This window comes from Sebastes fasciatus, chromosome 12 (assembly GCF_043250625.1).
Source record: "Sebastes fasciatus isolate fSebFas1 chromosome 12, fSebFas1.pri, whole genome shotgun sequence".
NCBI classification, from domain to species: Eukaryota; Metazoa; Chordata; class Actinopteri; order Perciformes; family Sebastidae; genus Sebastes; species Sebastes fasciatus.
In genome coordinates this window covers 18,862,961-18,876,928 of record NC_133806.1, presented here as the reverse complement: position 1 = coordinate 18,876,928, position 13,968 = coordinate 18,862,961, and the positions used below count along the sequence as shown (strand labels likewise).

Below are 13,968 nucleotides of genomic sequence, written 5' to 3'. Positions count from 1 at the left end.
TAGGTACAAACAACACGACCGCAAGGCACAAAAACATTCAAACATCAGGTTCCCGTCAGGCTCTTTGTAGGCATCTCCCGCTTCATTACATTTTTACATTTAGCTAATGTTCTGATCCAGCATGACTTAAAACAAGTCAATGAAACAGAATGGTCACTTGCTAATGAGGGTATAGTGTGTGTGTGTGTGTGTGTGTGTGTGTACACTCATGTAGTATCTGTGCTTCTGTGACTGTTTGGATCTGATTCTCCACAAAAATGCTCTTGTCTGCTTAATAAAAAACTGCACTTTTTAATCTTCAGATGGTCATTTAATCAGTGTATTCAATCTGATGCCATGACAGAAACTCAAAAATGTTTATAGAAATCACAGTGATGGAAAAAATCTTATGTTCACCCACCAGTTTCAGAATGTAATCAAAACATACAGTACAATTTTTATGGTATCCTACATGCTGGTTATTTGCTGAAGACTGCACAGTTGCAGACTGATGAAGGTCTTTGTGTTGCACACTGACCTACATGTATGTTACCAATTCACTGAGCAATCTCTTCGCACATGTAAGCACTGAGTGAATGCATATCACGACTAACACTTTGGCCAACAACCTCTCTTTTCCCGTAGGGAGCTATCAGCCGGTTTGATTTGATTGAAAGCATCAACTGGAATGGCTTGTTTTGGTGACCCCACAAAACAATTTCCTTGGAAAACCTGTTCCTAAAACTTGCTATTTCCTGCAGACAACAAACTGCTCAGTGAATGGGAACCACAGGTGGAAGGTGAGACGGTGCACTTCCTGTAGTAATGTGCTTCAGCACAACTTTGAAGTACTTTCTTGAATATTTCCTTTTCATGAGGCTTTATTCTTTATCTCCACTACATTTTTAGGTCAGTCATTTTAACAAAAGAGGAAGGGACCATTCTTTGCCAAGAGTAATTTTAGTTTTAATAGTTATGTAAAATTCACTACTTAAATGTGGCTGAGGAAAAACTCTGCCACAACATGGTAATATTTAGAGAATAATTTGCCGATATCTAGAATGGTATTAAAATAATCTATTTCATATATTAAAACATAGATATTTTCTCAAGCAGACTCAAAAATCATTCAAACATAAACAATGTTATTTTACAAATACCGCCCAAAGCCCTCTAATAGTCAAATAATATAAAAAAGAACATTGTATACAAACAATCAATATAGTGGGGGGGCAGTGAATCCTACAGTATTGTTGTTCAATCCATTTAGATTTCTCAATTTCAAACAAAACTGTTTTTATTTCTACTCACAGGGGTAGGAGAGGATGCATCCTGAGTCACAAAGAAGTAGTAGAGTCTCTGCACAGCTTGGATGATTTGTCACTTTGTGACTTCAACATCATATATGAAGTCTTCGGGTAGCATCTCAGCAGGCATGCTCTTCAACTGCTCATCATACGTGCGCAGAGTCCAGAGCTTCTCCAGTTCATACACTTCTCTGGTCTCTGGTAGCATGAAGTGAACAACCATATTCCCTGAGACAGAGAGAGTAGCAGGAAAGTGAACACCACTGGTAACTCTATCACCAAACATCAGTTAATATGAACTGTCTAAATTGGACAGGATTTCTACTGTACGTTCTACATACCAAAGTCAATACACATCCAATCCTCTGCATCCTTTCCTTCGATCTTGACATTCGGATTTCCTTCTTTCTTCAGAAACTTGTACTGGAGGAAAATCATCCTTTGTGTAAGTTTCAAAACAAACGGGTGACACATATCAACATTTGACAAAAAGAGCAAACGAATGTTAGTTACCACTTTGATGGCATAAAGTGCCATTGCGCGGAGGTGTCTCGACGATACACCACCGACAACAATGAAGTACTCTGTATATTTGATGTGCTCTGGTACTTTAATCACACAGATGTCCACTGCATTTTCCTGACGCAATAGAGACACCAACACATCCAGAGTGAACGTCTCAGGAGATCCTGGGGAAAACAAGGGTGAAACATTTTATTACACATTAATCAACACATTATTCAAGCAATAAATATTCAAGCAATAAATGTGGCTACAGTATGTGAATGCTACAGTATCTTATCTTATTTATTAATCTTGCATGGCAGCTAGTGAAATGCCATTTGTTCAGAAACAGAGAAATGCCATCACATACACTGATCAGCCGTAACATTATGACCACTGACAGGGGAAGTGAATAACATGGATTATCTCGTTACAGTGGCACCTGGCAGTGGGTGGGATATATTAGGCAACAAGTGAACATTTTGTCCTTGAAGTTGATGTGTTGGAAGCAGAGAAAATGGGCAAGCGTAAGGATGTGAGCGACTTTGACAAGGACCAAATTGTGACGGCTAGAGGACTGGGTCTGAGCATCTCCAGAACTGCAGCTCTTGTGGGATGTTCCCGGTCTGCAGTGGTCAGGACCTACCAAAAGTAGTTTAAGGAAGGAAAAGGTTCACGGCCAAGGCTCATTGATGCACGTGGGCGAAGGCTGGCCCATGTTGTCCGATCCAATACGAAACAAAAAGTTAATGCTGGTTCCGATAGAAAGGTGTCAGAACACACAGAGCATCGCAGTTTGTTACGTATGGGGCTGCGTAGCCGCAGACCGGTCAGGGTTCCCATGCTAACCCGTGTACATCGCCAAAAGCGCCTACAATGGGCACGTGAGCATCGAAACTGGACCGCAGAGCAATGGAAGAAGGTGGCCCGGTCTGATGAATCACGTTTTCTTTTACATCAAGTGGATGGATGTAGTTCCAGGTGTTGACTTGGCCTCCAAGTTCTCCAGATCTCAATCCAATCGAGCGTTTGTGGAATGTGCTGGACTAACAAGTCCGATCCATGGAAGCACCACCTCGCAACTTACTCTGCTACTCACGGCTTGGTGACAGATACCACAGCAGACCTTCAGAGGTCTAGTGGAGTCCATGCCTCAACGGGTCAAGGCTGTTTTGGCGGCAAAATGGGGACCTACTCATTATTAGGCAGGTGGTCATAATGTTATGGTTGATTGGTGTACAATTAAAGTAATGCAGGGTGACTGAGGGACCTCACCCATTACAGTAGCTAAGGCTGCAACTAACAACTAATCTTCCTGGTTAATCACTATATCGTTCAGTTTATAGTTCATCACTGAAGAAGCCAGTCCTAAATCTAAATCTGAAACGATTAATCAATTAGTCAATTGGCAGAAAACTACTCAGCAACTAAGTATTTTTTTTATTTTCAAGCAAAACAAAGCCACACAATTGCTAATTCCGGCTTCTCAAAAGTGAGGATTTGCTGCTTTTCCTTTAAAGACAGTTAACTAAATATTTTGGTTAATATTGGTTGGACAAAATAATATATATATATATATAATATAATATAATATATATATATATATTATTATTTATATATTATATTATATATAATATATATATATAATATATATATATATTATATATATTAAATTATATATATAATATATATTATATATAATATATATATATATATATTATATATAATATATATATATATATATATTATATATATCAGTTCATCTATTACTCGACTAAAGTGACTTACTTTGACTCAGGGCACTGCTGTCACTGTCCTTCTCCTGTGATTCCTCCTGAAACACGCCACTGCTCATCTTTGAATCACTGCTTTCACAACGCATTTCTGAATAGGATCTTGTTGTGTCTAAGTGACAGGTGGAGACATGATGCCAGTGCTGACATGAGGAAAGCTTTGCTGTTAAACGTCGTGTTAAACACTGACTGTGACAACGAGCTTTGGGGAGCGAACAGACGCTTCTATAAACACTTTGCTCCAGTAAAACATTACTCTTAAATACCGAAGATACCAGTTTCTTGGAGCGATTGATAATATTCATGATTTTAACTTGTACAACATCACAATATCACGGTCAAATATACTCTTTATACATCCATGCAGTCTGTCAATGCCATCCACACGAGCCTATGATCAAGAGCAAGAGCTAAAAACAGGAAGAGGTTCTCGTTCTTGGCTTGTGATTGGTTCGCACGACTTCTTCGTTGGTAAACTTGCAAGAGCAAGCCTCCTTCGATACACGTTGTGGCACCCTCCATCGACCACAACGTGTATCGACCTCAGAACATCAGATCGGCATAGTCCAGGGGTCAGCAACCTTTACTATCAAAAGAGCCATTTTAGGCAAGAAAAAAAAAAAAAAAAATATATATATATATATGTCTGGAGCCTCAAAACATTTGAGCATTGTGATGAAGGTAACACAGTTTATAGTCTAAGTATATAGTATATCAGTCTAATGCAGTGAGGGCCAACGAGCAAATGTACTACGGAGTATTAGGGCCACATTGAGGGAAAACAAATTTGAGATTTCCAGAATAAAGTCATAACTTTACGTGAAAATAAGTCGCAATATTATGAGAATAAAGCCATAACTTAATGAGAAAAAAAAAGTTGTACTATTACGAGAATAAAGTCATAACTTTACAAGAAAAAAAGTCATAATATTACAAGAATAAAGTCATAACTTAATGAGAAAAATAGTCGTAATATTACAAGAATAAAATCATAACTTTACGAGAAAAAAAAGTCGTAATATTACGAGAATAAAGTCATAACTTTACGAGAAAAAAAGAAAATAACACGTAAAATTACTACTTTATAATATTCTGACTTTTTTCTAGTAAACCTATGACTTTATTCTCATAATATTATGACTTTACTCTCTAAATCTCAGATTATTTTTTTTCCCTCAATGTGGCCCTAATACTCCGTCGTACTGTCGTACCATAGGCCTACAACAATGATAAATAAAAATGAAAATATAAACACTAAATAGCTATTCATTTCCATTTTTAAAAATCCACAGGGAGCCACTGGAGAGGAGCTAAAGAGCCGCATGTGGCTCCGGAGGTTGCAGACCCCTGGCATAGTCAAATAATGCAACTCATAATTGATGGCAAATAAAAACAAGATAAACGGTATAAAATTTATTCTTTACATTTATTTCTTTAGGAAAAACTTCTCAGTGAAAAATCCTAAAAATATATTGTTTTTCAAAATCAATACCTCAGCCCTTGACTAGGCTTCTTAATGTATAAAAATTGTAAACATTATAAAATTTTAATAAATCCATTTCAATTCCACCTGAGGTATAATCTAATTGGTCAGCACATTGTCATAGAAACCACAAATTCAAGTATGTACATTGTTGTGCCTGAACAGATCAGAGCAATGTCCATTTTTGTATATTTTGTTCCCTTTGTTTGTAGGTGACGCTGTGTTCACCATAGTTGTCATTAATCAGTAGAGTCCATAATTACATTCAGTCTCAAGCCCACAGGAATGTGGTCCGTAAGGCCAGCCAGCTGGGTTATAAAGGTAACCTCTTCAATTTCCTGGAAGGAGACAAAGAGAGTGCATTTTTTTGAGATTCTTTATGCTTTTTAATGGGGATAAAATGTCGTTTTAAGACAGTACTGAATGTCAGTAGTTTTGCCATATGCAAATATTTCATCAATTATTTGTGGCATCTCAAAGTAACTTGCAACTTCAAGGAGACAGAAGCAATGGAGAAGAATGAGAAGACTGAGTAGAAGAAAGAGTAAAAACACACAGGTGCACATACTGTTCGGCAGTGCTTTGAAATGGAGTTTTCGCGGTATAAGATGTAGTCGATCCGACGTCCAATCCACGGCTGGTCAGTCTCAGGATAAACCAACGGGCGGTCATCTGCAGGAACAGGAGGGCTGATATAGCGCTTTCTTAGATCCTCTGTCTCCAGGGTTCTACACAGAGAGGAGAGAGTGGATCTTCAGATCAGCTTCAGTGATTGACATTTGTGGAGTTGCGCTGTGCAGAGTCTTAAGAAAATGGTGTACCTTTGTAGATTTTCTGGGGTGCTTATGTCATCTTCATACAATGTGGGCTGCTCCAGCAGAGTACCTTTAGATACAAACCAATGAAATACCAAATGCATTGTCATTATTTATCTTGTATGTATGCCATATTTGCTGTAGTCTAATGGTTTAAAATGGTACGCACCAATGACCCAGGTCTTCTCTTTTCCAGGCCCTGCCCTGCAAGGATCTCTGTATTCCTCAAACAGACAGTGATTCTGTTCCAGGGTGTCATCTATACAAACAGAAAAAAACATATATAATTACATTATTGTAAGGATGCTTTCAGAAAAAAAATAATATAACAAAAGAATCGAAAATTGTCAGAGACACACCAGGTGAGCAGTTATCAAAGTTCAAATCTCCACAGAGCACATCAAAAGCAACGTCCTCGTCGGGCAGTTTGTTGGCAGCTTGAAAATCGCCAATCCACTTGGTAATCATGTTCAGCTGCTCACACCGAATTTCCCCTTCACCTGAGTAAGGAAAACACAGACCAGCCATCAGACCTATCTTATCTTTGTTTTCTTATAACAAAATACCACATTTTGAGTTAACCTGAGATCAAATCAGAAAATGTCACTTGCCCTCTGGTGCATGAAGATGTGTGCAGTTAAAATAGCCAACCACGTTCTTCTGTTTCTGATTCTGCCCGATTAGAACCTGTACATTTTAAAAACAAGCATTACGTCTATTTTCACTGTGTTCCTTCTGTGACAAAAGCATGAGTAATTCATATGAACTCTGCAACACAAAAAAGATAACGGCATTAACCGATAGTGGCTTAATACATGGGATTAATGCAGGTACCTTAGCAGAAAGGAGGCCCTTGGCAGCCAGTGCATCTTCCCCACGGCTGTTGGGAAAGCAGTGGTACTGGGCTTCGAGAACAGGGAACCGGCTGGCTAAGAACATGCCACTGTTGAAGAACTTGAAAGAGGAACATCTGCATGGTGGCTGGCAGGCATACACACCAATGTCATACAGTATGTGTCCAAACACAGGTTTTAGTTCTTGGGTGAGCTTCTGTGCCGCCCTCTTATCAAACACCTCTTCTAGGCACAGTATGTCCACATTGGCTGGAAACAATGTAGACACTTCCCAGGGTACATCGTCCTGCTGGCGGAGACCCTGGGAGAGCAAAGCTCGGGGAGCAGTCCGATGACTTGCTCGGCCCTGCTGGTTGGAGTTGTGATTGGAATTTAAGAGGGGAGACGGTGAGCCAGTCGAGGACTCTTCTGTATCATCACAGGGCACACAGACCACATGACTATTGGACTTTATGGATGAAACATTTACTTCAGCTGAATCGGAATGATGACTCACTGGGGGCTGTGCTTTTCTATCAGTAGCCCCATATGTAGAGTTAACTGTGGGGAGTACGCTGTTGGAGGGGCTGAGAGTCCCGCAGCTGCTGGGGGAGTCAACAAAGATGCGGATATCGGGTCGACACACACCCTGCACAATGTGCTGACCAATGGCAGTCGCCCTGCGCTGGGTGTGCCCCAGGTTGTTGAAACGAGCCAGGCTGTCAGGCAACAGACATAGGTTGGCTGTGGCAAATCCAAATGATGCCTTTCCTACCAGCTCAAAGCCCCTGTGCGTCTCCTTCTCTGGTGAGGATGGTGTCTCTCTATGGTAGTAAAAGGGCCTGCGGCAAGCCTGAAGAGGTGCCCAGAGCATAAATCCCAGGAAGGCCAAGGGGGCTGTAACGAGAAAAAGAATGAAGAAGATAACGAAGCCGAAGAAGACCTTGAGGGGATGTAGGTGGCATCTCTGCTCCGCTCGCTGGCTTTGCTCCGGGGTGATGGACTTGCACACAACAATGATGCGATCAAGAAACCAGAAGCAAGGCAGGATGAATGCCCATCCCACAGCATGGATGCCTGCAACAAACCCATTAGGAAATGGAGACGCCTGCAGGGCCATGCCTCTTCCCCTTTTCTAAGCAACAATCAGGATGAGCAACATCAGGACTCCCCGTTCTAGCCTCATTCCGGTGCAAAGTCTCTCTCATGGGCTCCACTGGACACTAAGACAGGAGAAAGAAATTAAAATGTTATGACATGTATTTGCTCTATTCTTACAACCCATATAAACATTTACATTGCTGGTACTCAGGAATAACTGCGTTTCATTCTCACACTGAATTCATGCCCGCACATGCAGTTGTGGAAAACATGAAGCAATAGACAGCTGCACAGATTCCGAGGAAAGACCAGACCGGCTTACTGGACGCTTACGCAATGCATCATAATCACTTTTAAGGAGGCAAAGAAAAAAAATGGTGTAAACAGCCTATAATCCAGCTGTTACATTCTGCAGTGTTGCTAACCACTGGTGTTATGAGCCTGTCTGAACACCACACCTTTGTGTGTATTTACAGGTTAATAATACATGGGTGCGTCAACGAAAGGCGTAGACAAATATTTTTTTTAAATTCTAATTGGATACATTTTTATTTTAAAATATATCAAATATATATATATAACACTTCACTTCAACGGTGAAGTGTTGAACAGACATCTTCAGGAAGCATCTGACAATATGCATATTCTAGGACCGAGTTTTTGGAGTCCAGTTGCAGACCCCGCTGCCTCCCTGTGTTGTCTAACGTTAAGTGATCTGATGCATATGCATTTGTTGTGCAACAGTATCATATGATACTGTTGTGCAACTTGATACTGTTGTGCAACTCGTACCATAAAAAGAATACTTTCCTCTTAACTTGTAATCAATATTGGGGGCATTTATTATTTGCACTGTGCAGGATTTCTCCAAACCTGCGGAAGAGGTAATGTTTATATATATAATATATAAGATATATATATATATATAATATTTACAAAGTGTGATACAATTACATCAATTCAAGGAGTCTGGATGCTCTATATTTTACTGTGAAAAGACCATAATCAGACCATAATGTTAACACTGTTTTAGAGTGGATTAACCACAGTATGTTGCATTCAAGAGCTCACTCCCATTGCACTTTGAGCTCTGACACCGAAAGCGAAAATAGGACACATTACAACCAGGAAGTTGCGAACCCCAACACCCCAATTACACACACAGAGACCCCCATTCAAAGGCTATCATATCTTATAGTGTAGGTCAACACTCATACAGGTAACGTTAGGTGTGTCTCTCTGATGTGCCTGTGTTCAGGTATGCTATGCTAACAGTTTCACTTAATAAAGACTTTGAAATCTACACACACATTGGTGTGTGTACAACCTCGTAACGGTGCTGTATCGTTAAAGCAGATAGCTATTGAAACCTCCCACTGAATACATGCTTTATATAGTATTTGTTTAGTTATCACACATGAAAGCTGTCACCTGTCCTGTTGCGTAGCTAGCTTAAAACACTCGGCTAACGTGGCAGCCCAGATGATCTTACCTTAGCACTCCGTCGGGTGAACCCACACAGCTAAACAACCCACTAATTCATCTATTTTATTACATTTATGTATTAAGTTGTCACATGTTCAAAGGGAACGATCAGTTTCTAACTTAATAAACAGATAACCGGTTGTGTAAAGTTGTTTCATTGAGTATAAACTCACCCTCAGCCCTCAGCTCTCAGCAGCTCATCATCATCATCATCATCACACTGGTGTTATTAAGACACGCCCTAATGGCGTTGTCATGGTGTCGGGCTCGTCTGTCACGTGACCTTACTACACCTGAGGCCAGTACAGGCTAGTAAGAACTGTTTTGATTCATAATATTCCCAGGCTAAATATGCAGTGAGTTCTGCACAATTTACTGTGCTGCAAGCAAAATACATGTTTACTTTTTTTGGTTTGTTTTGGCAAAATGTTTCTTGCCAATAACCTATAATTTTTTTTTTTTTATAAAACAATATTTTTATTGAATTTTACATATAGACATATAAACACATACAGACAGACTAACAATATTAATAATTAAATTATACAATGAAATGTTTAGTCAGAATTTAAAAGAAAGAGAGACATGACATTTCATGTATTTCACTTATCTAACAAAGAAAACAAAGAAAATAAAAGATAAGACAAAATAAATAAATACCTCAAAGAAGATGAACAATAAAAAAAAAGAATTTCAACAACAAATAACCTATAACTTAATAATAATAACTATAACTTTTCCTACCAGTGGCCAACATACTTTATAACTCCTCCCCCTTCTGCAGGAAGAACAGCTGAAAACACCGGACACTGAGTACAAATATAATATCAATATCATGTGCAAGACTACTTTTTACATTCTCATGTGCAATATCACTGTTCATTATGTGCAATTTTAATGTCCAGCATGTGCAATATTACTTATTTTTCTGTTTGTTGGCTTACTTTACATTTTTTATTTTACTTATCTTATCTTATTTACTCATTTTACTAATCGTATCTTACTAAATTTTTATTCTATTAGGCATTGGTGCTAGAAATAGTACTTTTTTATTTTATACACTTGTATTTTATACACTTGAACTTGTTGTATTTTTGAGCAATCTCTTGCACAAGAATTTCCTTTAGGATTAATAAAGTTCTATCTTATCTTATCTTATCTTATCTTATCTTAAGTATTAACCTACAGGCAGTTTGTGCAAGAAGTCCAGCTGTCAGACTCCACAACCAGCACTGCTCCCACACACCAAAACATTCTGACAATAACCTGATATTTTCATTCATTCTCACTGTGCAATATCATTTTCCACTTGTGCAATTTTGTTAATAGTCTGTTTATTGTCAATATTGTATATAATGCTCATATTTGTATTCTTCCTTCTATTTAAATGGTTCATATTTTGTTACACTTTGTTTAGCTCTTTTTTACTGTGTTAGCTGATGCATCTTGTTTTTTTCACTATCCCCTTTGCTGCTGTACACTGCAAATTTCCCCACTGTGGGACCAATAAAGGAATATCTTATTTTATCTAATCTTATAGCCTTCACCGATGTTCCTGCAGAATACATAAATGAGTAGTGAGGAGTATTTCATCTGCTGGAACAACTCAATATTGTAGTGAGAGTGCAGGGAGGTCCAACAAACTCCTGATGAGTAGCTTTTAGTCCATGGTGATATTACTCCAACCCTAGACTCATTATCACTTATCAACTAAACAGCATTTTTGCCAAATGGCAATAGCCTAGTTCCAAACCTCTGAATTAACATAAAGAAAAAGGCAATTCAATTTAATTATCAGGCTAGGTCCATGACAGACTCACTCATCTCATGATCCATGATGTGGGGCATACAGTACATCCTTTATACTTAACAGGGAGTATGTTTAATTGATTATTTCTTTCATAGAAAAGCTGTTGGCTGTTCAGTTTCACCATGCGTACTTGCAAAGTGTATAATAAGCAAATACATTACTGTGAACTTATTTTGGTTTTACCACTTATGCAGGTTTTTCTGTGTGCACAAAATTGACCCACACAACATTTATCACGTTGCATTTATCCGTGTTTATTTCCATTTTGTGGACAGTTCAAGCTTTGCCGGTCATTGGATACATGTCTACCAGAGAAAGAGAGGCTTTCTATCCTCCTCTGCAAAGTTGCAGAGGCAGCTGAGCACAAGCAGCAGGTCCTTCTGAAGCTTTCTCGGTGCAGTGGTTATTATCAGCTTCCTCAGAAAGTCTGGATTATTGAAGTTCATTTCCTGGATGCAGTTTTCGCGAGGCTTGTCCTTCAGGATCCCATAGTTGTTGACGACGAATTCAGTGAATTGAGGGTGAAGTGCTGTTTTATACCCGAACTGGTTCAACCTCCGAGTGAGGTCAGCATACCTCTGATTGAGATGAAGCTGATAGCCCTCATCTAGCTTCCCTGTCAGAGGGTGAGTGGATACCTGCAAGAGAGGAGTCATAAGTGGAATGTCATGGTCAGTATTGTTTTTTTGTTCTAAATTAACTGATAATTGGACAAGTTACGGTTGCTCAGATTTGATCTCTTATCTGTGCACTACAAAATCACACAACCAGTTTTTTGATTGATAAATAAATAGAAGTCTTCCTTTCTGACCTCTATAATCTTTTGTGGGATATTGAGCAGTGTGAAGCCATAATGCCTTTTGAGTCCCGGGAAGACATAGGACAGAATCCTCATATCCAGTTGGTAGGCAACCTCTCCCAGCAGCCTGTTCTGACCTGCGATGAAATAATTAAAATAAAGGATTGTTTGGGTTATTTTAAAGTTACTTTTTGGCAACAGGTTCTGTTACTGTCAGGCATCACTCACCTTTGACCTCAACTGGAAATTCAGCATTGCAGCTTTGAAACTCTGCTCCCTCACTTGTACTTGTGTGCGTCGAGTTTTCCATGAAAGACTTGAAGTCGACAGGGGATGAGGTTCGCTTTTCTTGTTGAAATCTGGTTTGTTGCATGTCTTCTCTGAATTTTCTCTCACTGGTGCTATTCAACACACTGGAAGGGGGTATTCTTGAGGTTGAGCAAACTGATGAAAACAAAGTGAATAATTATGACAAGAGTTGATACTTTAAAGACCCAGAAACCTTACAAGCTTCTACCTCCTCACACTTTGATTATTACAGCAGTCTTCTCAGTTGTCTAAATCTAAAATGTATTGACCAGCTCCTGACTTTACACACCTGGTTTAGATTCTTTACACTTGCTCCCAATATAATATAGGATTGATTTCAAGATCTTCTTCATTAATTTGAAGGCTCTATGTCGCCTGGGCCCTCGCTATATTCCTGATCTTTTAGTCTCATTACAAGCATATGATTATACTTGATTTTATAATTTGTTGATTTTAATTTGCTGCCTTGTGTGAAAAGAGCTCTCTAACAATTATAATTATATCATTTCTGATATGTAAAGATACATGGCAAAGTGAGTGGTAATATCCTACATAAGATCCTAAATGCAACTAACCAAATAAGATATCCTATTTATGATTAGAATATATATATATCAGAAGGGTTACCAATTCTCACATTGAGGGGCATTGTATGGAAAACAGCATGGGTTTCACCATTTGAATGAGTCTGCATAACCAACCAAGTTAAATTAATTAATTTTAAAATCCTTCTCAAAATATATCCATGTAACAGTACGACTGGATGATTAACTGACATTGACATTTTGCTAGAAAAAAGTACAAACTTGAATACATTTATTCTATAATTGTGAATTTACTGATATCTTGGAAAGATTCAGAGGAATATTTAGGTTATATAGGTAACAGTATACAGCTGAGGAATATAGAAAGGGGTTGCTTACGTTGATTGTAATCCCTCCTTTCAAAAATATGATTGATTTTATTATATTCTTAGAAACATACATACTTAGATTTAAAACAAATCTAGCAAGAATTTCAGGTTTTTGGTTTGAATTACCTCATTACAAAGTGACATTGAAATCAATTACCAGTAAAAAATAAAGTATACACTGTGAAGACCATTTCTTTGGAATTGCATAACTTCAGGCATTTGTTTTTCATTGTCAAATGTTATTATGAAATGTTGCAACTACAAGCAGTTTTATCCAATCACGTTTATGTTTGTAACCTGCTATAGTACTTGTACATGCATACACTTTACTGTGTCACAGTGACAGCTAACCACTACATGATCAGTGCCACTATTACTGCTTTAAAAACAAAAGCAACCAGCGCTGCAACACCAATCTTAACAATTGTGCTTTTAAGTTCAATTATATTCTAATAATATTGCCACTGCCCTGATAACTCAGAATTGTACCCTAGCTGCCATCTAGTGGCACAGAAAAACAAGTACAATACCTGGTAATTCCTCTCGAGTGTCACTGCTGGAGCTCTGTATCCTGGCTCTCAGGTCCACGTTCTCCTGGACTACACTTAACATCAACTTCAACAGAGCCCTGTCCTGGTGGAGCTGTTCATTTTCTGACAGCAAGTCAGCAACGGTGTGCTCCAGGTGCATTTTGGGGCCCCTAGTTTCACAGCTGCGCCAGGAAAAAACTCAAAACTTTCTTGAGGCTGACAGATTCGTATTTCAAATCACAACAAAACAGAGTTTTCTGATGCAATTCTGCCAGGATTCTTTCACTTCATACAACGACAGAGATCA

General features: G+C 38.7%; 3 protein-coding genes across 4 annotated transcripts; all 3 read right to left on the bottom strand.

The window, feature by feature from the left end:
- Positions 1-288: 288 nt before the first annotated feature.
- On the bottom strand, positions 289-4,018 carry malsu1 (mitochondrial assembly of ribosomal large subunit 1). Its single transcript, XM_074653863.1, has 4 exons — positions 3,579-4,018; positions 1,800-1,975; positions 1,628-1,709; positions 289-1,514 (listed from the first exon to the last, which is right to left on the bottom strand). Exons 1-4 carry the CDS (start codon positions 3,886-3,888, stop codon positions 1,360-1,362), a joined length of 723 nt encoding a protein of 240 aa, XP_074509964.1. The 5' UTR covers positions 3,889-4,018; the 3' UTR covers positions 289-1,359.
- A 972-nt stretch (positions 4,019-4,990) lies between these two features.
- smpd5 (sphingomyelin phosphodiesterase 5) lies at positions 4,991-9,603 on the bottom strand. 2 transcript variants are annotated; one of them, XM_074653861.1, is made up of 8 exons: positions 9,474-9,603; positions 6,716-7,937; positions 6,493-6,568; positions 6,241-6,381; positions 6,051-6,140; positions 5,888-5,951; positions 5,635-5,794; positions 4,991-5,404 (listed from the first exon to the last, which is right to left on the bottom strand). In XM_074653861.1, the coding sequence occupies exons 2-8, from the start codon at positions 7,832-7,834 to the stop codon at positions 5,306-5,308; spliced, it is 1,749 nt and encodes a 582-aa protein (XP_074509962.1). In that variant the 5' UTR covers positions 7,835-7,937; positions 9,474-9,603; the 3' UTR covers positions 4,991-5,305. The 2 variants fall into 2 exon arrangements, with proteins under 2 accessions (XP_074509962.1, XP_074509963.1); XM_074653862.1 differs by lacking the exon at positions 9,474-9,603 and adding an exon at positions 9,308-9,449.
- A 1,736-nt stretch (positions 9,604-11,339) lies between these two features.
- Positions 11,340-13,961, bottom strand: LOC141779174 (speriolin-like protein). The gene is made up of 4 exons (XM_074653869.1): positions 13,662-13,961; positions 12,138-12,353; positions 11,922-12,046; positions 11,340-11,748 (listed from the first exon to the last, which is right to left on the bottom strand). Exons 1-4 carry the CDS (start codon positions 13,819-13,821, stop codon positions 11,416-11,418), a joined length of 834 nt encoding a protein of 277 aa, XP_074509970.1. The 5' UTR covers positions 13,822-13,961; the 3' UTR covers positions 11,340-11,415.
- Between the last annotated feature and the right edge of the window lie 7 nt (positions 13,962-13,968).